The sequence below is a fragment of the Mastigoproctus giganteus genome, chromosome 4, assembly GCF_048544385.1.
Source record: "Mastigoproctus giganteus isolate SK-2022 chromosome 4, ASM4854438v1, whole genome shotgun sequence".
NCBI lineage: Eukaryota > Metazoa > Arthropoda > Arachnida > Uropygi > Thelyphonidae > Mastigoproctus > Mastigoproctus giganteus.
Window position 1 is genome coordinate 171,313,742 of NC_143578.1, and position 27,030 is coordinate 171,340,771.

General features: G+C 37.9%; 1 protein-coding gene across 13 annotated transcripts in view; it reads left to right on the top strand.

Annotated features, from left to right (window-relative positions):
• LOC150087201 (bromodomain-containing protein 2-like) overlaps window positions 1–27,030 on the top strand; it is a 736,023-nt gene that overhangs the window by 161,243 nt on the left and 547,750 nt on the right. For all 13 annotated transcript variants that reach the window (XM_090373020.1, XM_090373014.1, XM_090373018.1 and 10 more), the window contains one exon: window positions 13,530–14,014. In XM_090373020.1, the coding sequence (XP_090229146.1) occupies window positions 13,530–14,014 (485 nt within the window). The remainder of the gene's footprint in view (window positions 1–13,529; window positions 14,015–27,030) is intronic.

The window sequence follows — 27,030 nt, forward strand, 5'->3', positions numbered from 1 at the left end:
TTTTAATTCCTTTCATAGTTTTGTTCCTCTTACTGCGTCTTTACTATCTTATGCTCTGTGACAGTATTCAGTGGATTTGCCACTTTTCACTCATTTGAAGAATTAGTGTTTGAATTCTGTCGGAGACTGGAGGAATCTTAAGGGCCCCTTCAACCTGGTCTGTAGTAAGCTGTTCTCTGCTGGAGGAAGAGAAGTTTTTACTTGAGATTTTCTGAGTTTTACATCCCATGGAGTATGAAAATATATTATACAGGCATAGTACACTCTAAATGTCACATCTAGTTGATGTGCCAATGAGCATTAAAAAAAAAAAAAAAAAACAATCACTGAATCCTCCAACAATTTGAATAATCTAATTCTTTTTCATTATCTACCACAGACACATTGTATGTTTCAAATTATTTGTTTTTGTTGAGTATCTTCATGTTTCTCAGGGAGTAATGTCATGTTGGACATTTGATACCCTGTGCCATATGCAGCACCGATATCAGTGTTAGATATGTACAATTATAAAGCTCTTCATGCTGGCTGAAGGATATATAATACAATAAAATGTGTTTAGTGAACAGCATGAATTTAGACAGCTGAAATAATTGACTTTATTAAAAATTTAGAAAAACAGTGGCCACATGATGCAGTCCCACTTTTTTTGGGACCTTCTCCTTGTGACTTAAAAATTAAAAAAATCCAAAAAGTCTTTATCCTCTACTGGTTATGATTGCCTTGTAAACAAGAACATCTCACTACAAGCAGAAAGTGCCCTTTGCCATTTCAATCCCAGCTATTGAGTTGGTATGGCATAATCATCAAAGTATCTCCTTTAAAGTAAAAGGACAAAATGAGTAACCTTTTCAAGCTAGAGAACAAGGTGAATCAGTAGCATGTATTTGAAGACATAAAAGTAAAAGGGCTTAAAATTCCTGAAAATCACATTTTAGAAATATTTGAAAAAAAAAAAAAAAAAAACATTTTCATAGCTGCCATCTCTTCAGATTTAACATTGTCTTTTTTATTCAATTTCACCCCTTGATCACCTCAATCTTTTTTTTTGTAAAATCGCCATTTTGTGTTAAAATTAAAAATTGCTGTGTTAAAATTAGAATTTTTAAAAAATTATGTCAATTCTTACTTAATTTAGTAATAGCAAATGATGCAAGATGGAATTAGGTAGCATAAGCCAAAAAAAAAAAAGTCAACATTTTGCCTGTCCATACCTTCTAACAGTTTGTTCCAATAATTGACCACCTGCTGGCTGAAGACAAATTTCTACACATCTACCCTGCAACCATCCTTAGATTGAATTTTTCATCACTCGTGTAGTCTGAGCAAAAGGGAGGTTTCCATTAGCATTGAGCTTACCAAAATCAGATCTCCTCACAGGTTGCCTACTCTTCAGGCATTGCAGTTTGCAGAACTGAACTCTTTCCTAGTATGAGTACAGTAAACCCTCGCTATTCGGGGTATCTGTATTCGCGATTGCTGATTTAATATAAAATGAAACCTAAAAAAATGTGAATTTTAAAGCGCCGTGAATATTATCCGCCATAAAAAAACATGGGCGTGGCTAAAATTATCTTTCCCGGTCAAAACAGCGCTCAGTGGGTGGGGGGAGAGGGGGTGACAAAATCCCCAGCGTGGATGTTTTTCGCTAATCCTTGTTCAGAATGTGTTATGCGCTTGCAATGGAAGTTTTTGTCGTTTGCTTTTAATTTATATGCTTATAAATTGAATAAATTTATCAATTTATATGCTTATAAATTGAATAAATTTATCAATTTATAAATTGATATGCTTATAAAAGTGATAAATCTACTGTTTTGCAGTGTAAAACAGACTTTTTCGAGTGTGTTAACGGACGAAAGTGACTTTATTGTGGACAAGTTCTTTCTAACCCGTACAAAAATATGGCTACGAATAACAAGAGAAATGTGAAAATATCAAAGAAGGTGATGACATTAGCGAATAAAATTGAGTTAATAGACAAAATTTCTAAAAGGTGAAAGTGTCTCCTCAGTGGATTGATCGTACCGTCAACGGTACGATCAATCAAAAAATCCGCCGTAGTGTCCGTGAAAACGCGCTAGTTGCTTCAAAAATTTGCTCTGTAACTCGTGATGTTAAATTAGAAAAAATGGGAAAGGCTTTAAATCTGTGGATAGAAGACCGAACTCAAAAAATAAAATTCCGTTAAGTTCACTCATCATTCGTGAAAAGGCAAAACTCCTTTATCAACACTTTAGCGAAACTGGTGATAGCACTGGCGGGATAAGTTTTTTTTTTTTTTTCTACAAAGGCGCTGGTTTGAAAGATTTGTTCGAAATTTCTAATAAATATTATATTTAATATTAAATTGTTTCTTATTTTCATTTGGATGCCATATGCTTGCATTTCACTATGTGCATAGTCATATTATGAAGGTACATATAATACATACATAGACAAAATTTTAGACTAGTTTTTCTTATATATTTCATACTTTGGAACGGAACCCCTTTATTACTGTGGGAGCCATAACTCAGTATTCGCGTTTTCGGTATTCGCGGCATTTCTCAGGAACGTAACCCCCGCGAATAGCGGGGGTTTACTGTACTACCTTTTTGCTCCCCTCACTTATCTAGTTGTTCTTCTCTGCACCCATTCCATCATATCTACATCCTTCCTGAAATGTGGCCTTCGGATCTGTATGCAGTACTCAGTGCTGCCTAACCATTGGTTTAAATGGGATAATCGCTTTCTTATCCCATCTAGCAAAGTTACTGCATATCATAGACAAAATCCCATGAGCTGTCCTGTAAGTATTGCTCAAAGAACTTCATATCTGACTGCACATTTACCCCCAGGTCTTTTTTTTCACTATCCTGAGTGTAGTACCACACAGTTGGCATGTTAATCTGTGATAATGCTATCCATATGGAGTACCTTGCATTTGTTAATGTTAAACTTCAGCTGCCATTTCTCAGCTGTCTGCCTAAATTGCCTAAATCTTGTTGCAGCAGCATTGCCTGATTACTATGATTAACCACCTTGCAAACCTTCTTATCATGTGAAAACTTATACATTATACTTGCAATGCCTTCATCAGTATCATTAATAAATATAGAAACCACAAATGGGCCCTGCATTGAACCCTGGGGGCCTGCTAATAATGTATTGTATCAAAGAGCAGTGTCCATTAATAACCACTCTCTGTCTTCTCCCATCAACCATCTGTATATACAGTATCTATATATCTTATATAAATACCAATATCCCTATATCTGCTTACCCTTAATGCTATGCTGCTCCTATTAGTATAGCTGACTTTTATGTGCAACATTGTCAAAAGTCTATGATGTCAAAATAATTTTTTTGCATCCAATTCCTTTGTTATTGTGTCATAATATTCAATCAGATTGGTCAGACAAGATCACCCCTTAAATTTAAGTTGTGATTGCAGTATAATGGCATTCCTTTCTAGATAGTCCTGCATTAGTCCTTTAATCAATGGCTTGACATTTTATATGCTTCTTAACTAAGAGCATAACCCCCCCCCCCCAACACACACACACAGATTGGACTGCCTGTCCTATGTCTACACATTATACTCTCCATATTCAAATTCTGAATCACTTTTGAGTGACACCATGTCTAATATCCTAACAATGCCTGCATTTGATGACTTGATGAGTACTTCAAATTCATCAAATTTATTGCTGACCGGGCTAGCCAGGTAGGAGCTGTTTGTTTGTTTTTCTTTTTTGGAGCATTAGCAACTAAGGCCATATTGCTCCGGGATATGCGGTGGTCATTCCCTGACCTTTCCGCATCCTCCGTATTTGGTGGTGACGGGCTCGAACCCCGGTCTAATCAAGAAGCGTGTGCTATGCACTGCTGCTCCTTCCCAACTGGCTACGAACTGGCTACGGAGGCGTCAGCCAGGTAGGTAAAGTGCCTGCCTGGCAACCCAAAGGTCACGGGTTTGATTCCCGCCTCGGGCTGGATATCATGATGGTGCCAAACCAACCAACCAATTGGTTGGATATCCCGGCCACGATACACGAAGGAAGCAAGAAAAAACTGGTTCCTTTGTGTTATTGATCACATCATAAGAAATAAATAAATAAATCAAATTTATTTACTATGCTCATAGCTAGTATAGTGTACATGCAAATATCCGTGCGACTGCTTTTACTCTTAGTAATTCTAACACAGCCCATGTATTTGCTTGTCCATAAGGGCATCCCAGCTGTTCTTGAAATCTCCATACCTTGCATACCAGGCTGCTTCATGTTTCAAGAAGCATGAAGATGCAATGCAAGAATCACTTTTGCCTCTGCCTTCAGCTGCTGTTAATTTATTGTGTTCAAGGATAGGGCCTGATAAACACAGTTTTCAATTTGTTCAGTTAGTGCAAGTTTACATATACCATTGCGGTGATTTGTATCCTGATATGATCCAATGAAATATTGCGACTTCAAATATTCATGGTCATGCAATTTAGTGTCTGACTGAATTTCTGTTGTGAATTCATAGGACTAAATCATGTTTCCTTATGGCAGTGGACAGCTTCAAACTCCAGATAGCAAGTTGCCAACTGAATTTTTGCAAGTGTTACGTTAAATATTATTCTAATTCTTTAACTTAAATATATTTATATTTGGAGAATATTGTTGTTGTTATTTGTTTGTTATTTTAGGAGCATTAGCAACTAAGGCCATATTGCTCCAGGGATATGCTGTGGTCATTCCTTGACCTTTCTGTATCCTCCATATTTGGTGGTCATGGGCTCAAACCCCGGTCTAATCAAGAAGCATGTGCTACACACTGTTGCTCCTGCCCACCTGGCTATGGAGGCGCCTTTATTGTAGTTTTGCAAAACAGACTTCGCTAGGTATTGTCTTAAAAGCATAAATACTTGAGTCACTGAGAAGAGGTGTGCAGGTATGACCCTGATCCACAGATTGTATAAGGGTTGTCGTATTGGGATGTAAGAAAAAGCACTTGATATTGTTGTCATCACTTAATAAAGTTTCTCAATGGAAGAATGTACAGGGTATTATCTGATAATAATATTGCCTTGATGTTTTTTTTCTGTTTACATTTAACTTTTCATTTTGAATGGTTTTTTTTTTTTCTTTTTACACAGTGAATTGTGAAACTATTCCAAAAAAAATGCAAATTTTTATCATTAAATTCTCATTTAGATAAAATCTTCATTCTGAATGAATAAAATAAATACATAAAATAAAAGCAGTCAAAATTATGGAGGGTCTGAATTAGTGAGTTTTTACTGTATATTTGAATGAATTTAGTTCTTGAAAAGGAGATTTTCATTGTATGCTATCAGTAATTGACTGGTTGCTAGCATATCTCACTTGTTACTCTATATCATGTCATTGATATAGAGCAGTGTTTTTCAACTGGGGGTGCTGCAACAACATTCCAGGGGTGCCACATAATTTGGGTTTAACTTACTTAATCTCATTTTTTTAAAAATTTATACATTTATTTCATTATAAAAAGGTTTATGGTATCTTTTTAATTTTGTGGTGATATATAATTGATATTTATTTAGTACCTCTATATAAATTATAAAATTAAATATATAATTTGTATTATGAATTGTAAGTTGAGTAGGGGTGCCACTAATATAGAGTAACATGTTTCCATACGTACAATATGGAAACTGAAGAGATCTGATTGAAGCATTTATGTTTGATTGGATTGAGTAAGCTAAATGATGATGCTGATGGTATCCTTATTCTAGCTCAGACAATACATGTAAGGGTACATAAATTTAAATTGAAGAAAGCAGTTGCAGGATATATGTTGAAATATGCTTTCAGCCAGTGTAGTTGATTGTTGAACATGCTTCCATCTGGTGTTTTGAAGTGGGTAGTTTAAATAAAGTTAAAGAAAAATTAGACAAATTATTATATGGATGGAAAGGTGATGCAACATTTGCCACAACTATGAATACTAATTGCTGATTATTTGTGTGTGCACGCACGTGTGTAATTTTATTTATTATTTTTTCTTTCTCCTCAGGTACATATACCTATTTTCATTTATCTAGTCTTATTCTCTATTTATTTTGCCCTGCTGGCAGACAAAATATTTATTGATTTTGCAATGCTAGTCTTGTCAAGCGCATATGCACACATTACTTTTATTTAGTCAAAGCTCTTTATAGCGACCTTGTTTTTAACATCCCAGCATATTATAACTACCAAGTGGTAGGTCCTGGCCAATTTCTCTTAAACTTAATGCTATTTTATATTCATCATAATAACCTTTGGTCCTTGAAGTTGTTACGGACATTCTCTCAGATAAGCCAGACAGGCTGTATTTGCTACCTGGAAGTCTAGAATTCTGATGGAACTGATATTCAGGTGACACTCAAGTCAAGTGGACCCAATTTCGGCAAAGTCCGGACAGTCTGTGGCAGACAAATCCTCTGCTTGCACCTTCGCGATGATGTGACTGTTAATAATCCTGGATATAACCCCTAGGTGTAAACAAAGTTAAGCAGAGGTTGAGGTGAAGGAATGCCGCACCTCTATGTTACCAGGCAATACTAGGTGGTAGATGACTCTCATCAACCGGTGCAATACCACCACTTTGTTTATTGGAGGGTTGAAGTGGTGGAACCCATGTTTATTCTCCAGAGCTAAGTTCCGGTCAACCCTACCCCACTTTTCCATCATGCAGAATGACTGATGACTTTTTGAGGTTATGATGGACATCATGGCGATATTCAATCTTCCTTATATTTCGTGTATAATTCCAATTCCCTGACAGAGAATTGGTAATTTGGAATCTCCTTTCTTCGATCTTCTCTGGCTTAAAATCGCTCTACCTGATTCTGTCAAATTCTTCTGTTGTCTCTACCATTCTCCCAACTCCACTAATCACTTGGAGCTCTTTGACTTCCTCTCTTTGCAGCTCTAAAACGGAGTTTGCAGGCTGGCCGTAGGTTAATACACCGGACCGAACCTATTGGTAACTCTTTAGGAGGCTTCTGGATCAGCTAGTGTATAATCTTGCTACCTCTGCTCTGCCAGATGGTGACTGGAGGGGATACCGAGTAGTGTGTATGCGGGGGGCATTGTCGAGGCCACGTTATGTCAAGGATCTGGGTACATTCTTACCATGTGTACGCCATAGCCAAAAATTGTGGGGGGGACATGCTCCCCCCACTTTTTCTTACTATTGAATACACCATGAATTGGCAAACTAATACAGTAAGTTTATCAGCAAAAACCTCCCAAACACTTCCTAGTTTATTTCACAAATATACGTGGTCTCAATTCTAATCTCAACGATCGATGTCCCTTGCCACTTGCAGTCTGCCAAACCCCATGTACTTTTTCTGACAGAATCTCAATTATCGGTTGATTCAACTACTGTTCATCTCAGTTGCCCAAATTATTCACTGAATGATTCCTTTCGCCTGAAAGGTGGTACTTGTGCATATGTCCGTTCCAATATTCCCTGTCAGAGAATTGGTAATTTGGAATCTCCTCTCTTCGATCTTCTCTGGCTTAAAATTGCTCTACCTGATTCTGTCAAATTCTTCTGTTGTCTCTACCATTCTCCCAACTCCACTAATCACTTGGAGCTCTTTGACTTCCTCTCTTTGCATCTTGACTTTCTCCAGTCCAACTTTCCTAACACTGAGATAATTTTTCTTGGTGATTTTAATGTTCACAACTCCTGCTGGCTTCCGTTTTCTAGTCACACCGACCCGCTGGTTGAGATGCTGAGGCTTTTGCAATTACTAATGACCTTGCAGAGATTGTTCATTTACTTTCCAGAATACTGTGCAATCCTAACAATACAGCCAACACGCTTGATCTTTTCTGTCAAACAACCCTTCTAAGTACACGGTCGAAGTGAGTGGTCCTTTAGGCACCTCAGATCACAACTTGGTGATTGTCTCTTCTCCAGTGGAGCCTTTATCTTATGGCTATTCCCAAAATTGTGTTGTTTAGCATTACAATAATGCAAAATGGGATGACCTTTGAGATTTCTTTTCTTCTTTTCCTTGGTCGGACTATTGTTTCAAACTTCTGATGTCAACATTTGCTCAGATCGTATCAGAGAAATTATTCTTGTAGGACTGGAAACCTTTATCCCACACTCCACTTTAAAATCTCATCCTTTATCTAAATCTTGGTTTTCCAATAAATGTGCTAAGACCATTCAGGAGAAGAATGTTGCATATTGTAATTGGCTTGTTTCCAATTCTTCAGTTTCGTTTTGTGCCTTCACCAAAGCTCGCAACAATTGTAAAGCAGTTATTAATCAGTCCAAACTAGAGTTTGAACAGGCTAAGAGTAGACAACTTGCTTCTTTCCCTAATGGTAGCCGAGCATTCTGGTCTCTTGCCGAAGCTAATGGCCACAACATTTGCTCATCTTTGTTCCCATCTCTGTCAAAATCAGATGGTTATGTTGTCACTTTGGCCAAGGATAAAGCTGATCTGGTAGTATCCCATTTTTCTTCCAACTCATGTATTAATGAACTTGGTAAAACACCTCCCACCATTCCCAATATGCTGCATTCGATGCCTCTTGTGGTCTTCTGTCAAAAGGATGTCAGAAGGATTTTTTGACGAACCTTAATGCTAAGAAAGCTCCGGGTCCTGATGGTTTTCCACTTCTTCTCAAAACCTGTGCTCATGAACTTACTCCTGTTCTTTGCCACCTTCTTTCAGTTTCTTATTCCAAAGGTGTTTTTCATTCTGCTTGGAAATTTGCTCATGATCAGCCAGTTCTTAAAAAGGGTGACAAATCCGTCCCATTGCAATTACTTCTATTCTCTCCAAAGTAATGGAGAAATCAATTAACCGCCAACTCTTAAACTACCTAGAAACCTTCTGGCTGATCAATGATCGCCAGTATGAATTACATCAGTGTCGATCCACTGTTGATATTCTGGCTTATGTTGCCCATTTATGGACAAATTCAATGGAAAAGTTCGGTGAAACACAAGCAGTTGCTCTAGACATCTCAAAGGCTTTCGATTGTGTTTGGCATAAAGGACTTCTAAACAAGCTTCCATCTTATGGTAGGTGCCTCCGTAACCAGGTGGGAAGGAGCAGCTGTGCGTAGCACACACTTCTTGATTTGACCAGGGTTTGAGCCCGTCACCACCAAATACGGAGGATGCGGAAAGTTCAGGGAATGTCCCGGAGCAATATGGCCTTAGTTGCTAATGCTCCTAAAAACCAAATAACAAACAAACAAACCATCTTATGGTTTGCCAACTGTTTTTTGTAATTGGTTATCCAGTTTTCTCTCTGATCGCTCACCGAGGGTGATGGTAGATGGCTCTCTATCTTCTATCTTCTCCACTAATGCTGGTGTCCCCAAGGTTCAGTTCTTTCCCCCACTCTTTTCCTCTTGTATATTAATGACCTTTTTCCATTGACTGGAAATCCTCTCCATAGTTTTGATGATGATAGCACATTGCATTCCACTTTCCAGTTTGAGAAACCTTGCCTTGCTCAATCAGCTTCAACTTCTTGAATAACCACTTCCAATTCCTTAAATGCCAATCTCCATGTAATTCTTCAATGCAGCAAAGACAGCTCAATTGATTTCAATCCTTCTAAAACTCAGCCTTGTCCTATATCTCGCAGAAAGAATTCTTCTGCTCCTATGCTTATCTTTGCCGGCACTCTGACTTCTAGGCAAGTTGATATAACTCTTTAGGGGATACCCTGACTTCTAATCTCTCTTGGCACAAGCACATTGCAAATATTGCTTCCTCTGCATCTAAAAAACTTGGTTTTCTCTTTTACTCTGAGAGTTACGCGTCTTCCAAACAGCTGGTCACTCTACAAATCGCAAATCCACCCTACCATGGAATATTGTACCCACATGTGGAGGCAGTGGCCCCAAAACCTCTCTCAGGTGTCTAGATTCCATTCAGAAGAGGGCAGTTAGGTTAATTAACGACTCATCCCTAACAGAGTCTCTTCACTCGCTGTCTCATAGATGTACTGTTATGCTGCTTGCCTTTTCAACAGATACTTCCATGGGCACCGCTCTTCTGAATTGGCTTCTCTAATTCTCGTTCTCTCTCTTCCAAAACAGTCTGAACATGTGCTGCCACCAGCCAACATCCAGCCCAACTTCAAACTCACAAAACCAACTTTTCATCTTCCTCGTTTATTCATTCAACTGCCGTTTTCTGGGACATCTTTCCTTCATATGTCTTTCTTGACAATTACAGTCTACAGAATTTCAAGTCTGTTGTCAACAAATATCTTCTCAGGCGCCTCCGTACCCAGGTGGGCAGGAACAGCAATGCGTAGCACATGATTCTTGATTAGACCGGGGTTTGAGCCCGTGACCACCAAATACGGAGGATATGGAAAGATCAGGGAATGACCACCGCATATCCCCGGAGCAATATGGCCTTAGTTGCTAATGCTCCTAAAAACCAAACAACAATAATGTTTTCGCCACCTCTAACCCAAGCACGGTACAAAGTATTATAGGTTCTAATACCTCTCGTGTTTGGAGTTTTCATAAAAAAAAAAACTGAGTTGCAAGTACCATCACTTACCAGAAGTGTACCCTTACCTATGAAACTTAATCAGATGAATGTCCTATTGATCCGAGGCACCTCTGTAGCCAGGTGGGAAGGAGCAGCAGTGCGTAGCACACACTTTTTGGTTAGACCGGGGTTCGAGCCCATCACCACCAAATACGGAGGATGCGGAAAGGTCAGGGAATGACTACCGCACCGGAGCAATATGGCCTTAGTTGCTAATGCTCCTAAAAACCAAATAACAACAACAACAACCTATTGATCCAACCAAAATGGTTGAAATGGAATTTTTTTAATACAATGATTGAGCTAGCTATCATTAGCTTAGAAGAAAGATTTGATCAGATGAATGAAATATCCTTTGCTTTTCATCTTATTCTAAAATCAGAAACTTCATTTCTTCCAGGTGTTGAAATGTCAACACCTGGAAGGAATTCTCACTGGCGAAGATGGGAGCAACGGCTCAATGCCAAAGAGTTTCCTGAAGAAATCCAACCTTTGCAACATGTTTTAAAAGGGAAAAAAGTCTGGTTGTTTGGAATTATTGGCATTTATGTGTTAGTTGAATTATTTATTATTTATTATTTGATTAGTTCAATTATATCCACACATCACCATTTCTCTTCAGATGTTATTAACATTGCTGATTATGGTTTGTTAAAACGTATTTACAAGCAGAAATTGACTAAGAAAGAATTATGGATTGGCCGTTATGTCAGTAGAACAAGATGTACTAAAAGATAGATAATTTTTGGGTGTGTTTTTTTTTTTTTTTTCAATTTTATGAATTCCACCTTTAATTTTTGCGCCGACAGAAGTCTAGGTATGGTACTGACGGTATATTTCCTAAGAGTACACTGTTCACCATTCTGGAAGATCACAAACAGATTGAAAGATTAGAGAAGTCTGCTACACCTGGTTGGATCAGAACATGAAAGATATAGATCTTGATAAGGTACTCAAATGGCTAATGATGATGAGTAAAAGAAATGTTCTAGTAGCCAGAAATTATTTCTAAACTAAGGCTGAATCGTTTGCTCATCTGATGAATATTGAAGATTTCAAGTCTTCCGACGAATGGTTCCAGAAGTTTAAGACTAGTCGTGGGTTGTCTTTCAAAAAAGTGTGGTGAAAGTGTAGTCATCTATAGTGAAGCAGTAGGAAAAGCAGGACTGTATGTAGGAATAGAAGGATAATCATTTAAAAAATATTTTGTTGACATACATTGAGAATGACTTCTTCAGTGCTGAAGAAATTGGATTTTTATTTTTATTTTTTAAGTTGCTACTAAATAAAATTCTTACATTTAAAGGTGTGAAATGTAGTGGCAGAAAAAAGGCAAAACAACAAATTGTCATTCTCTTAGTGGCAAACATATATGACATAAAGAAGCTACATCTCTTAATTATTGGGAAAGCCAGAAGCCCTGATGGTTTAAAGACATTGCCAATTTTCAGTCAGACCAGAAGGCTTAGATGTAATCAAAAATCTTCCAAGAATGTATCAGAGACTTACATTGTAAGATGAACAGGGAGAGTAAAAACATTTTGCTGTTTGTGGATAATTGCTCTTCTCATTGCTTATGTGCATCATAGTTGAGTACCTGCCACCAAATATAACATCATTTCTTCAGTCACATGATGTAACACAATGCTTTAAGTAAAACTATCAAAGAATGCTATTAAACAGAATTCTGCTGTCCAAACAAAATACATTGTGAAATCTATATGTTGCAGGCAATGTATTTTTGTTTTTTAGCATAGGATAGGCTAAGGGTGACAAAAAAGTGATTGTCAGCTGTTTCAAACATGCTGGATATATTGCCTTAAATGATGCAATGAATTTAACTGCATACTTCTTTGTCAAAACTCCAGTTCCAAAATAATGCCCATAGATTAATTCAGCACATAGCTATGAGACAGGCTGCCAGTTACCATCCTCTATATCAGAAATTATTCTTTCTCTTATAGTTATAAGCAACACCAGTTCTGATAACCTTAAGGCTTATTATAATTTCCATGGTAAGAATAAGGATGAGGTCACATCTATTATAGCTCTAAGCAAGTCAGAGTGGCAATAAAAAGATAAAAAAGTTCAAAACATTCCAAGAGATAGCATGAATCAAACTTTTTAAACCAAAAACTCGTAAAACCACCCATTAACTCTACCTAACTACTAGCAAACAGAAAGAAAACTTCTATAGATTTAAAGAGCAATTAAATGAATACTTGGAAAAAATACAGAATTATGAAACAAGATTCAAATGTTTTATTTTCGATGGCAGTTGCTGCATAAGCTATGCTTCCTTGAATCGTTCTGCCATTTTAACACTAATAAATTTAAAAAAATATATATATATTTATATATTATGCTCAGATTTCATGTTCTTAACAAAATTCTCAAGTGCCAGTTACACTGAAGTAAAGTTTACACATTTTATAGCTTTACTGTATTATGGAATCATGGAGCTCATCTTTTTCATTGGTTTCTTAATCTAGCATCCGGATGGACTACCTCATAGGTGCCTCTCGAAAATAATATTCCTGCTTTACTGTTAAACAAGGAGTAGAAATCTATAATATTTTCTGCCCTCCTAAATATAGCAAGAATTTTGCTGCAGTATTTGGAGGTTTTTTTTTTTTTCTTTTCTTTTTTGTGTTCATAAATTAATAAAATATATTTTTGAAATATTTGTATCGAAAAGATTGAATAGAAGATGTGGGCCCCAATTTCTCCATTGCTATTCTAAATGCATATGTTCTGTGAAAATGATTTTAATTTATTTTAAATAACACAACACAATCTCAAAATTTTCAGCTTTGATATTGAAATTACACTGTTATCCAAACTTTTTTTTTTTAATTGTGAGCCTCTCCTTAGTATTTTACTGTAGCTTTCCAGTGAATTTTAATATTGTTACTTTTACACCATAAGTAATTATAAATTAACACCATATCAGATATATAATATACTTTTTTTTATTATAGTGGCTACATCAGCAACAACAGAAGCACCATCATCATCACCAACGCCTCCAACACCTCCACCACCGCCACCTCCGCCACCACCACCACCGCCTCCATTACAGCCAGCACAAGAGATACAATCCACAGTACCTCAGCCACCACCAGCAACAGCTGTGAACTCCCTGCCATCCGTCCAGATGTCAGAACCTCCACCTGCACCACCTCCCCCTCCAACTAGCACCGTGGCCCCACCTACAGTTCCTGGAAGTACAAATACACCAACAACTTTAACAACTTCTATGCCAGCAGTTAGCACAACTGGTATTACACAATCACTAAGGTCAAACAGTTATACACCTAGTGGAGAAGTACCACTGATTACACCACCTCCCATAACCGCCATAGCACAAGATGGACAGCCTCCACCTCTCCCAGTGGCAATATCCCAAAATATGGGAACACAACCAGGAATAATTCCACCAGCAGTTCAGAAAGGACCAGCCAAAGTAATTTTATTTATATCCTAATCTTTAGTAATATCTTTCAATGATAATAATATATATTCTTCAGTATTTAGAAAAGTTTTATTAATCTTGGTTAGATTCATCACTGATCTATCCTGTTTTGTGACATGATTTCTAACACAATGTTTATAGTAAATGAATAATGTTAATCATTCCCAATCCCAACAGTGAATGCAATTCTCTTTAGTATGAAATATTATATAAGCAGTCCTCAATTATCTGTCAGTGTGTTCTTCTGTTACATGTTCAATTTCAAATCATCAGATAATTAAAGCCATTTTTTATAGGAAGAGTGGTGTAATTAAGATAACTTTTTTCCCAAGAGTCAGCTATTTTTAAATTATCATGATTAATTTCACCTTAATAACTCAGAAAATCCAAAGATTAAAAGTGGCATTTGATGGAAGGAAGCAAGTTTTATACACTGAGTGATCACTGAATTATGACCACCTACCTAATACTTTGTAGGTCCTCCTTTTGCCCTCAGTACAAAAGCTATCCGATGGCATTGATTCAACAAGATGTCGGAAGCATTTGGGAGGTATGGCCAGAGATGTGCGAGGGTGAGGCGAACAAGGCTGTTGCCTCAGGTTAAAAGCTGAAAGGGGCGCCAAAAGAAAGATTAAATAATTGCCAATGTTGCCATCATTAACAGTAGGACACACTTTTCATTCTTGCCTCAGGTATTAAAATGACTCGACATGGCCCTGGGTATGGCCAACCAAGCTGTGTGTAATGCGGTCAGCAATGCAGGTATGGAGGTGATTGGTGTATCCAGATGCCTGATATGCCTTTCCATAGTGTCCCACAAGTGCTCTATGGGAATAATATCGGTGGAGTTCGGAGGCCAATCGATATGCTGGAAGTCAAAACTGTGTTCCTCAAACCATTCCTACACAAGTGCCCGATGTCTCGGTGCATTGTCATTTTGGAAGACACCATTGCCATTTGGGAAAAAGTGTAACATAGTGGGGTGTACACAATCAGCAAGCAGTTGGCAATAGTGGAGACAACTGATACGTTGTTCCACATGCAGCAGGGGTCCAAGTTCCTACCAGTGAAACATGCCCCACACCATACAACCGCCTCCACTAACCTGCACTTTTGATACCATGCATGATAGATCGAGTCTCCTGTTGTTGATGCCAAATCCATACACGACCATCCACAGTGTGGAGTAAATAACATGACTCATCCGACCAGCACACCTTCTTCCAGTCTTCTAACGTCCAACTTTGTACCAGGCGAGTCTTTTATGCTGATGAACCTTGGTTAGGAGAGGATACCATGGGATCGTCTGCTGGTATAGCCCATACGTGCAAGTGTGCGACACATGGTCATGGCAGATATTGTTCCAGGTTGGCCCATGTTCTATTGGGTAGTCAACTCTTCAACAGTGCTGCACCTGTTCACCTACACAAGTCGTCAGACCTGGTGCTGACCTTTGCAGTTTTGCCGTTGGGTAGTTGTTTGACCATTTTGACTCCAGTCCTGGTACACTTTAACTATGGTGGCTCTCAAACATCCCACTAGTTCAGTCATTTGGGAAATTAAGGCACCAGCTTGTTGAGCACCCACAATCTGTCCTCCGATAAATCCTTCCTTTTACCTGTCATGCTCGTAATTTTGCTACCTACTGAACCACTGACACCTTATCTATGCTATGTGGGTAGACTAACTCTGCACTCTCATACCTGACGTGGTCAACGGGTCACATTCAGTTTTCATAGGGGTGGTCATAATTCAGTGATCGCTCAGTGTATATGGTTCGAGCCCGTCACCACCAAATATGGAGGATGCGGAAAAGTCAGGGAATGACCACCGCATATCCCGGAGCAATATGGTCTTAGTTGCTAATGCTCCTAAAAACCAAATAACAATAACAAGCTCAGTGTATATTATAAGCAAAAAAAACACGCACCAAATTTGTCCTTTTATGTACTATATAATGCATACTATCGAGAAAGATTAAGGATGCCATTATTCAATCCATTTACATTTCAATCAATCAGGTCTCCTTGCAAGTGCCTAGGTTCCAAGCACTGCACTTCACAAAACTGAAGTCTTTCTTGGTGTAAGAGTACCCTTTTGTGTCCTGACTAATCTTGTTGCTCTTCTTGACCTGGTCCAGAATGCATCTTTTAGGCTTGTATGTAGTATTCAAGATGCAGTCTACCCATGCACTATAAAGCTTGATAGTGTCATGTCACCTTGTCACTAGCAAAGTTCCAGGTATCATGGACAAGACCCATGCTCTGTTCTAGCAACCTGACTAGACTGCTCAGAGAACTTCATGTTGCACTATACAGTTGTTCCTAGGTCATTTTTGTTCTCTACTGCATTAAGTGAAGATTTAGTTATTGTCAAAAGTGAACAATAAAAAAACAAATCACCAGTACAGCAATACATTGAAACATATCAAATTAAAATTTACTGCACTGTATACTATACAAATAAAAATCAGAAATGGTCATTAATTCTTCTCTGTCTTGTCTTCCATTCTTCATATTTAATAGGCCTGAAATTGTTGAGGTAAGACAGAAGATTAGTATAGGCTTTCACAATTACAGTGTGGCTTTCTATTGACAGTTTTGAAGTCAGCTTGAAAAAATTGAAGAAGTTTGTAGCTGAATTCTTCTGCATATAGATTTCTCTGTAGAAGTTGGTGTGGTTGGATATGCCTTGAACAACTGCTGAGTTGTGAAAGGCCATCTTCTGCAAACTTCCCATTCTGAAGGTGGTACTCCTTCAGAATGGGAAGTTGACAGTTTTTTTGTTTTTTTTTTAATCAGTGTTCTGATAGGAAGTGTGTTCAACAATTTGGAAATCTTCATCAATAGCCTTCTTCTTTTCCACCTATAGATCTTCACTGGTAAACTCTAAGTGAATTACCATTGATTCACTGACATCTGTGTGTGTTACTTCAAAGTTTGATTTTTACTTTTGTAACTTAAAATCACATTATATATGCAGTATACTTAATTTTTTATTATAATGGTTAAGATTGAGGGGTAAAGATACCATTACATAATTAATAATATCCTTATATATCTCAAGAACTGATGTAGCAACCTCTTTAAAACTCCCTGGGAAGCCTTAATTCTCTGGGAGAATTAAGCACGAAGTCAGGATATAAGTGATACCATCCATCACTGATGTTTCTGACCACATAAAAAAATATACAGAAGCTCACCAAAATTCTTTCAAAGTTGGGCTTCCTTCTCAGTTTGTTGTGATTCATATCATGCAAACACATGGGTTGTTCTGGAACATTGCCAAGATTCAGTGGCATTTTAAATTCCACCTTTTTTTTCTCAAACAATATTTTTACACATTAGTCATAAAGCAATCATGGAACCAGTCCTTGAATACTATGCCTGCAACTCAAGCCTTTGAATTATATTTCCATTTTCTTTGAATTATACTTTGAGTGCTTGGAGATTTGAGAAGAGTAAAAGTAACCAGCGATATTATGTTCAACCAAGGTTGAGCTAGCTACAAAGGGTTAGCACAAAAAGAATATTTTCACAAAGTTTTTGATTTGTGGGTATAGGCATATCACCCTGCCAAGAAGACTACAATTGTGTAAAGGCTAAAATGGTGGCTATATCGAAACATTATTGTGAATTTATTTTATTTTGTTTTTTAAGTTTATGTATGCCTTTTCTATTAGGCTAGAATTAATATATGCTTGAAGTATCATTGTTATTTTCATTCAAACATGTTTCATTAGATATGGACCAACCAGTTACTACAGACTCAAGTGACATAACATAATGGAAAGTAAAGATAGGTTGACATGCAAAATAGGAATATATGCATGTAGCTTTTAAAGAAGTAATGTATGTTATAAGCTAAAACAGAAGTAAGCTTTTATGTGAACAACATGGGGGAAAAGACCTTGCATGAGCAAACAGAGCAGTAAGCCATTATATGTGTAAAAAGAGAGGTAAGTTGCTAAAATAAGTAATCAGATATGTGTGCCATGTGCCAAAACAATGCACAAAGTCCAGCATAATAAAATCAGTAAATATATACACCGATGAGCCAAAACATGACCACCTACCTAATATGATGTTGGTCTTCCTCGTGCAGCCAAAACAGTTCGTATCCGGCAAGACATGGATGTTACAAGATTTCTAAATGTGTCTTGTGGTATCTGGTACCAACATGTAACCAGCAGATCTGTGGTTGAGATGCAGCAGATTGGAATTGCTGTTCCAACACAAACCACAGATGCTCAATGGGATTGATGTCTAGGGAATTTGGAGGCCAGGTCAATACCTGGAAGCCTTCCTCATGTTCTGCAAACCAGTCTCGAACAATCCGAGCGGTGTGGCATGGTGCATTATCCCACTAAAAGATGGCACCGCCAGAGGGGAAGACCGTTGCCACGAAAGGGTGTACCTGGTCAGCAGTGATATTTAGGTAGGTGGTAGACATCAGAGTGCCCTGCACATGGGTGACTGGACTCAGGGTATCCCAGCAGGACACCGCTGCCACTAGCTTGTTTTCATCCCACGATACATCCAGGTGCCATCACTTCCCCAGGTAAATGCTGCACATATATCTGGCCGTTCGCATGGTGCAACAGGAAACATGATTCATCAGACCAGACAACCTTCCAGTCACTTAAGGTCCAGTTTCGATGCTTGCATGCCCGTTATAGGCACTGTTACCAGTGAACTGTGGTTAGCATGGTTACTTGGGGCGGCGTGCAGCTACGCAGCCCCATTTTCAGCAGGATTCGATGTACTGTGTGTCGTGACACATTACTCCCATCACCAGTATTCCAATTACGGGAGAGGTTTTTTTTTTTTTTTAAATGAAAAAAAAAATAATAATAATAAATAAATACTGGCGAGTTGCGCCACAGTAACACTTCTGTTGCCACGTACCATCCAGGAGAGCCTTCGCTCACCTCAAGCACCAATGAGCCATCATCGTCTAACACCTCACTGGCAATTCTTGGGTTTCGCCTCCTTGGACCACTTTCAGTAGGTACTAACCACAGCTGACTGTGAGCATCCCACCAGCCGATTTTTAGAGAAGAAAAATAGCATGTTATAAATTATGTAGAAGAAAATTTTATTTGAGTACTGAGAAAGGAATAAAAAATTGTTTCCTTTTTAATTTAATATTTTAATAAATTTTAATATATTAAAATTTAATATTTTAATTGAATACAGCAAAAACAAAAAATCAAATTCTTATTCTTCAATTAAGATTACAAGACAAAACAATTAATGAGAAGGATGAGCCTAACTAACCGATAATATTTAGTCCATATTTGGATGCAATATTTGAAATTGCTAATCTCATGTCATCTTTTGGATCAAGTCAGAAACACTGTTTTGTTTTTATAGCTGTTAATTTTATGACATAAATATGTAGACCTGAAAGGCTTGTCCTCGGGTCTACAAATCTTTGTATCGCCATTTTCAATAATTCTGAATACTCATCTCGAAGGGAAAGCCAAACCTTTTCACAAATTGTCTTGAAACAAGCATGTGATGCTTCAGCAGATGACAAGTTAATAAGATCTTCCTTTTACTGAATGGTAATTTTGGGACATGAAGAAATATCAAAAGCGAAGGGATCACAGTTCCAATACAACTTTTTATCTGGAAATACATTAAATTGTTTGGAAAAATTTTTTATTAGCATTGTTAGGTGGGAGGCAGTAATATCTCTAAATTGTAAAATTTCAATATTATCGCTATTAACAAAATCAGAAAAACATGGGAACATTTCAGTATTATTATGCTCAAATTTGGTTTTTCCAAAGGTTAAGTTTATTTTTGAAAGCTTCTGAGTATTAATATACAGTATTTGTTCCCTGTCCTTGAAGACTGAAATTTAAATCGTTAAGTTTTTCAAATATATCAACAAGGTAGCTAAGTTATCCAAGCCATTTTTGATTTGTAAGCAATTGAGCAAGGTTCTGATCTGTTTCTGATAGAAACAATAAAACTTCATGTTTGAGGCCAAAAAGAAGTTGCAATATTTTACCACTGGACAACCACCTCAATTTCATATATGAAAGAAGCATTTCATAAGAACCATTTCATTACAAAGTATAGTGAAATGTCTGCTGTTTAAGCTTCTACTTTAGAAATTGATCATACTTAGCATTAGTAGGTGCATAAATTGCAAGAAAGCAAGCTTATGCAGCATCAGCCAAAAAAAAAAAAACATCTCCCATTTCACCCCTCCATTCGTTCCAAATCCCTGTCCAGCTCGGCCTTAAATTTATTTAGGCTATAAACTTCCACAACAAAAGATGGAAGTCTCTTCCACCAATCAACTACCCTCTGGCTAAAGGCAAATTTCCACATATCTATTCTACAACTGTTTTCCTTCAATTTGAATCTGTGCCATCTCAAGTTCTTAATCTGAGCAAGAGGAAGAATCCCATCGGCATTCAGCTTGCTCATGCCATTCAAGGCTTATTACACCTCAATCAGATCACCTTGCAGCCTACTCTCCAGGCACTGCAATTTGCAGAACTTAAGCCTTTCTTGGTAAGAACACCCCTTGTTCTCCTCACCAATCTTGTTGCCCCTTTTTTGTTCTAGCAACTCTACATCCTTCCTAAAATGAGGCCTCCAGACCCTGTACACAGTACTCAAGATGTGGCCTGACCATTGCCTTATACAAGGGGATAATCACCTCCCTGTCCCTGCTAGCAAAATTCCTATATATATCACTAACAAAACTCCATGACCTGCCCTGGCAGACCATCTGCACTGCTCAGCAAACTTCATATTTGACTGCACACTTACCACCAGGTCTTTTTCACTTTCCACTTCCCTGAGTATAGAACTACACAGTTGGTATGTTTCAGTTGGGTTATTGCTACCCATATGCAGTACTTTGCATTTGTCAATGTCAGTTGCCACTTCTCAACCCATTTGCCAAACTTGTCTTACTGCATCTTTCAAGTTTTGCATTTCCTTTGCTACTAATGCTTCCCTATATATAATGCAATGATTAAAAACTGTATTTGGAACAATTTTCTTTGCTTTGTCTTTTAAACCTCTATTTAATGCAGCTTTGCGGCTATCAGTACAAATCGCAACACAGTTGTTCCACATTAGATTATTTGTTTGAAAGAAAATATTAATAACATCAAAAATCTTCTTGTCTGTCGTTCTTCGAAAGCTTTGCAAAATAGAAAATTCTCTAAAATATCCCCCTTGTAGCAGTATCCAACATATACAATAAGTTGTGCAAGGTTTAAAATATCTGTGGATTCATCTAACTGTATTGCAAAATTTGGACTTTTTCTCAATCGATGAGCCTCCCCCACGCACACACTAACATTACTTGCATTTATTTCAGATTTGATGTTTTTGTTTATATTGATGAATTTGATGGCGAACAGCTTTCTTTTTTTGCATTTCATTTGCAAAATCTAAATTCAGAAATTTTATAATTTAAATGGCAACACAATCCAATTTTAAAATCAAATTCAAAAATTTTAGTCCAGATATAACAAACAAAGTTCAGACAACAAATGGCCTAATCCAAAAAATTAGTGAATGAGATGTCAATGTCTTTTAATAGAAACATCCTCTATGTAGATTCAAAAAGAGAACGAAGGTAGCCTGTGTGGGCGCAACTCATTACCGCTCCTGGAACAGAGAAGTTTTTTCTGATTTATTTTCTGTTTTATTAGCTTAAATTGCCATATTAACTTATTTTCTAGAGTAGCTTTATATTCCAAGTTACGATACTTAGTTTAAAGTTTAACTTAGAGATTTATTTTTATTTTTTTTATGTGAACCCCAAACAGGAGAGGTATTAGAACCTATAGTACTCAGTACCGTGCTCGGGTTGGAGGTTGAAAAGACGAAAGAAGATATTTGTTGACATTGGTCTTGAACTTCTGTAGATTGTAATTTTCAGGAAATACGTATGAAGGAAGGTTGTTCCAGAAAATGGCAGTTGAATGAATAAAGGAGGAAGATGAAAAGTTGGTTCTGTGGGTTTGAAGTTGGACAGTAAATGGATGTTGGTTAGTTGGTTGGTGGTTCGTGTTCGGACTGTTTTGAAAGAGAGAGAGAGAGAGAGAGCGGGAATTATAGAAGCCAATTCAAAAGAACAGTGCCCTTGGAAGTATCTGTAGAAGAGGCATGCAGCAGAAACAGTACATCTATGAGAAAGCAAGTGGAGAGACTCTGTTACAGATGAATCATTAATTAACCTAACTGCCCTCTTCTGAATGGAATCAAGAAGCCTAAGAGAGGTTTTGGGGGCACCACCCCAGATATGGGAACAATATTCCATGGCAGGATGGATTTGCGATTTATACAGAGTGAGCAGCTGTTTGGAATTAAAGTAACGCCGAGAGTGAAAGAGAAAACCAATTTTTTTTAGATGCAGAGGAAGCAATATTTGTAATGTGTTTGTGCCAAGAGAGATTAGATGTCAGGGTAATCCCCAAAAGGGATATCATTTTGCCTAGAAATCGGAGTGTCACTAAAGATAAGCATAGGAGCAGAAGAATCCTTTTTGCGAGATATAAGACAAGACTGAGTTTTAGAAGGGTTGAAATCAACTAAGTTGTCTTTGCCCCAATGGAGAATTACCTGAAGATCGGCATTTAAGGAATTTGTAGCAGATTTTCGAGAAGTTGAAGCTGATTGAGCAGGACAAGGTTTCTCAACAATGTAAAGTGGAATGCAGTGTGCTATCATCGGCAAAACTATGGATACGATTTCCAGTCAATGGAAGAAGGTCATTAATATACAAGAGGAAAAGAGTGGGGGAAAGAACTGAACCTTGGGGGACACCGGTATTAGTGGAGAAGTTAGAAGACAGAGAGCCATCTACCATCACCCTCAGTGAGCGATCAGAGAGAAAACTGGATAACCAATTACTAAAAACAGTTGGCAAACCATAAGATGGAAGCTTGTTTAGAAGACCCTTATGCCAAACACGATCAAAACCCTTGGAGATGTCAAGAGCAACTACTTGCGTTTCACCGAACCTTTCCATTGAATTAGTCCATAAATGGGTAACATAAGAAGAATATCACCAGTGGATCGACACTGACAGAATCCATACTGGCGATCGTTGATCAGATGGAAGGTTTCTAGGTAGTTTAAGAGTTGGCCATTAGAAAGTGTAGAAGTAATTGCAATGGGACGATAATTGGATGGGAGGGATTTGTCACCCTTTTTAGGAACTGGCTGGATATGAGCAAATTTCCAAGCAGAAGGAAAAACACCTTTGGAATAAGACAGTGAAAAAAGGCGGCAAAGAATAGGAGTAAGTTCAGGAGCACAGGTTTTGAGAACAAGTGGAGAAATACCATCAGGACCTGGAGCTTTCTTAGCATTGAGATTCATCATAATCCTTCTGATATCCTTTTGACGGAAGACCACAGGAGGCATTGAATGGAGCGTGTTGGGAATAGTGGGAGGTGTTTTACCAATATTATTAATACATGAGCTGGAAGAAAAATGGAATGCTAGCAGGTCAGCTTTATCCTTGGCTGAAGCGACAACAGAACCATCTGGTTTGGACAGAGGTGGGAGCAGAGATGGGCAAAAGTTGTGGCCAATAGCTTTGGCAAGAGACCAGAATGCACGGCTACCATTAGGGCAAGAAGCAAGGTTTCCACTCTTAGCTTGTTCAAACTCTAGTTTGGACTGATTAATAATTGCTTTACAATTGTTGCGAGCTTTGGTGTAGGCAGAAAATGAAACTGAAGAATTAGAAACAAGACAATTACGATATGCAACATTCTTCTCTTGAACAGCCTTAGCACATTTATTAGAAAACCAAGGTTTAGATAAAGGACGAGATTTTAAAGTGGACTGTGGGATAAAGGATTACATTCCTGCAAGAATAATTTTACTGACACGATCTGAGCAAACGTTGACATCAGAAGTTCTGAAACAGTAATCCGACCACGGAAAAGAATAAAAGAAGTCTCGTAGGTCATCCCATTTTGCATTCTTGTAATGCCAAACAACACAAGGTTGGGAATAGCCATGAGATAAAGGTTCCATTGGAGAAGAGAGACAATCACCAAGTTGTGATCTGAAGTGCCTAAAGGAGCTCTCACTTCGACCGTGTACTTAGAAGGGTTGTTTGTGAGAAAAAGATCAAGCGTATTGGCTGTATGATTAGGATTGTCCAGTATTCTTGTAGGTAAATGAACAGTCTGTGCTAGGTCATTAGTAATTGCAAAAGCCTCAGCATCTCAACCTGCTGGGTCGGTGTGACTAGAAAACGGAAGCCAGCTGGAATTGTGAACATTAAAATCACCAAGCAAAATTACCTCACTGTTAGGAAAGTTGGAGTGGAGAAAGTCAAGTTGCAAAGAGAGGAAGTCAAAGAGCTCCAAGTGATTAGTGGAGTTGGAAGAACTGTAGAGACAACAGATGAATTTGAAACAATGAGGTAGAGAGATTTTAAGCCACAGAAGATCAAAGAGAGGAGATTCCAAATTGCCAAATCTCTGACAGGGAATATCAGAACGGACATATGCACAAGTACCACCTTTGAGGTGAAAGGAATCATACAGCGAATAATTTGAGCAACTGAGATGAGCAGTAATTGAATCAACTGATAACTGAGATTCTGTCAGAAAAAGTACATGGGGTTTGGCAGACTGCAAGTGGAAATGGACATTTCCACTTGCAGTGGAAATGCCCTCCATGTGGTGTGGGTGCCACACCTCGACCCCCGCTTACCTTGCTTCACACCTGGGTGGTCACCCACCATGTACTTGTGCATGGAGGTTATACCCATGATTACTAACAGTCCCATCATCGTGAAGGTGCAAGCAGAGGATTTGGCTGTCACAGACTGTCCGGACTTCGCCGAAATTGGTTCCACTTGACTTGAGTATCACCCGAATATCAGTTCCATCAGTGTTTTAGACTCCCAGATAGCAAATACAGCTTGTCTGGCATGTCTGAGAGAATGTCTGTAACAACCTCAAGGACCAAATTTTTTAGGTATTACTTAGTATCGGTAAGGGTTATCAAATCCACGTGTTACAAGTTGCAGCTCCATTGAACGAGAGGTTTTTTTAACCTTATTTATCCTATTTATTAACCAATTGTTATATCAAATTTTTTTCTATAAGTAGTTTATAGAACTAGTCAGCATCCTTAGTTTTTCTGAATTGGAACAGCGAGATTTCGAAGTTAATCAATATTTAAGTGTCTGTAGAAGTACCGTTCGTAAATTGCCGCCATTGTTGTACACGATACAACATATCCCGAACTCGATAGCATAAGCTTAGTATAATATAGTGATAATATGATATTGTCAATTAATCAGTAAATCTATTTATCTTGTTAAACTTAATTGTGAATTAAATTGTACTTTTAACTATATATATATAGAATATCATTAGAAAAAGTAAATCAATCCAATAATAAGAATACCATCAAGGACTTAAGAAAACGCAAAAAAAAAAAAAAAAAAAAAAATTATTATTATCGCTTTTTACCGACAATCTAGATGACTTCAACTGGGGCCAACCACCCAGAATGAAGGCAAAAAACGACAAGAAGTTCTCTGTTTCTGTGATGATCAATATATGCTAAGTAATTTAAATCTAAACCAAATATAAACCAGTATAGGCCGAATATAAATCGAATATAAATAAATCGAATGAAGATAATTAATTAAGAAAAATTTTGAAATATTAGAATCAAAGGTAAGAAATATAAGTAAAATATAAATGTAAGCATATATTAATCATCGTTGACCCGACAGAGAACGTAATTTAAGGATTAAAACAAGATTAAATATATAATACATACTACATTTGACCGTATCTAGGACATAATGTAATAGTCGTCAAAATAATATGTGGTGCCCCCTATGTGATGGATACGGTAAAAATAAATAAATAATTAAATTAAATTAACACAAAGAGAAACATGCAGATAGTAAGAAGAAAAACTAAAGGAGTAGGAAAAATAGAACCTGAACTCCACAAAGGCGAAAAATAGTGGTATAGATAAGAAATAGTTTCTCCTCGGGTATGCTCGGGTATTCCCGGGCATACCCGAGCCACAACTTATATCTTGTAATGCCTTTAAGCTGTCCTACACTCTTTATTTTTATTTCTCCGAAATTATTAGGGCAATCCGAGGATTTCTTTGTGTGTGCGCGGTGTAAGGAAATCAGGCAACAACTCAGTGTTGTTATGGGTGTATGTGAGAGCTTGAAGGACAGGGTGGATGCCCTCGAAGGATAAAAATTGAGGGGCCCATCAAGCTCTCAGCTGCCCACATCAACGCCAGAGCTTCCACTTGGTAATCATGCAACACAGAGGCAACCCCCTAGGCAGAATGCACTGGTCCCACAGGAACTAGTAGTTGTTGATGACTATTGTCAGGGGAACATGCTTTGTAAAAAGGATAGGTGGAACAGGACCAGGGTATGTCTGCCAGGGCCAAAAGTTGATAACGTTGTAGAGCGGATATCATCTTTTAAGGGCACAAAAGGTGATATAGTTATACACGTTGGCACTAATGATATTAAGAGTAGGAGACCGGCAGAATTACTTAAGTACAGGTCACTGTTGAAAAAAAGCCGTGAAGTAGGGTTGAATTTGAAAGTGTCTGCAATTCTGCCCAGACACGATAGGAGAGAGTATATGATGAGAGCCTTGTCAATCAATTCGGCCCTGGAAAGTTTGTGCAAGGCTCAAGGGGTAGAATTTTTTTCAGCCTGGTCTGTACTTGTTAACAGGAGAGACTGCTTCTACAGGGATGGGATACACTTAAATAGAAAGGGTGCAAGAATATTTGCTGATGCTGTCGAGGTAGTGTTAGGTGGGTCGGAAAACTGCTATTGTGGGGGGGGAGTACAAGGACTAATAGATTAACAGTAGCCACTGGCAGAGGTGAAAGTGATTCTTGCCCTGCTTCTATTGAAAGGAGCAGCAGCCTGGAAAACAAGATACAGGATATTTCAGAGACTGCTGGGAGTCATCGGGAACAAGTAAACACATGGTTTGT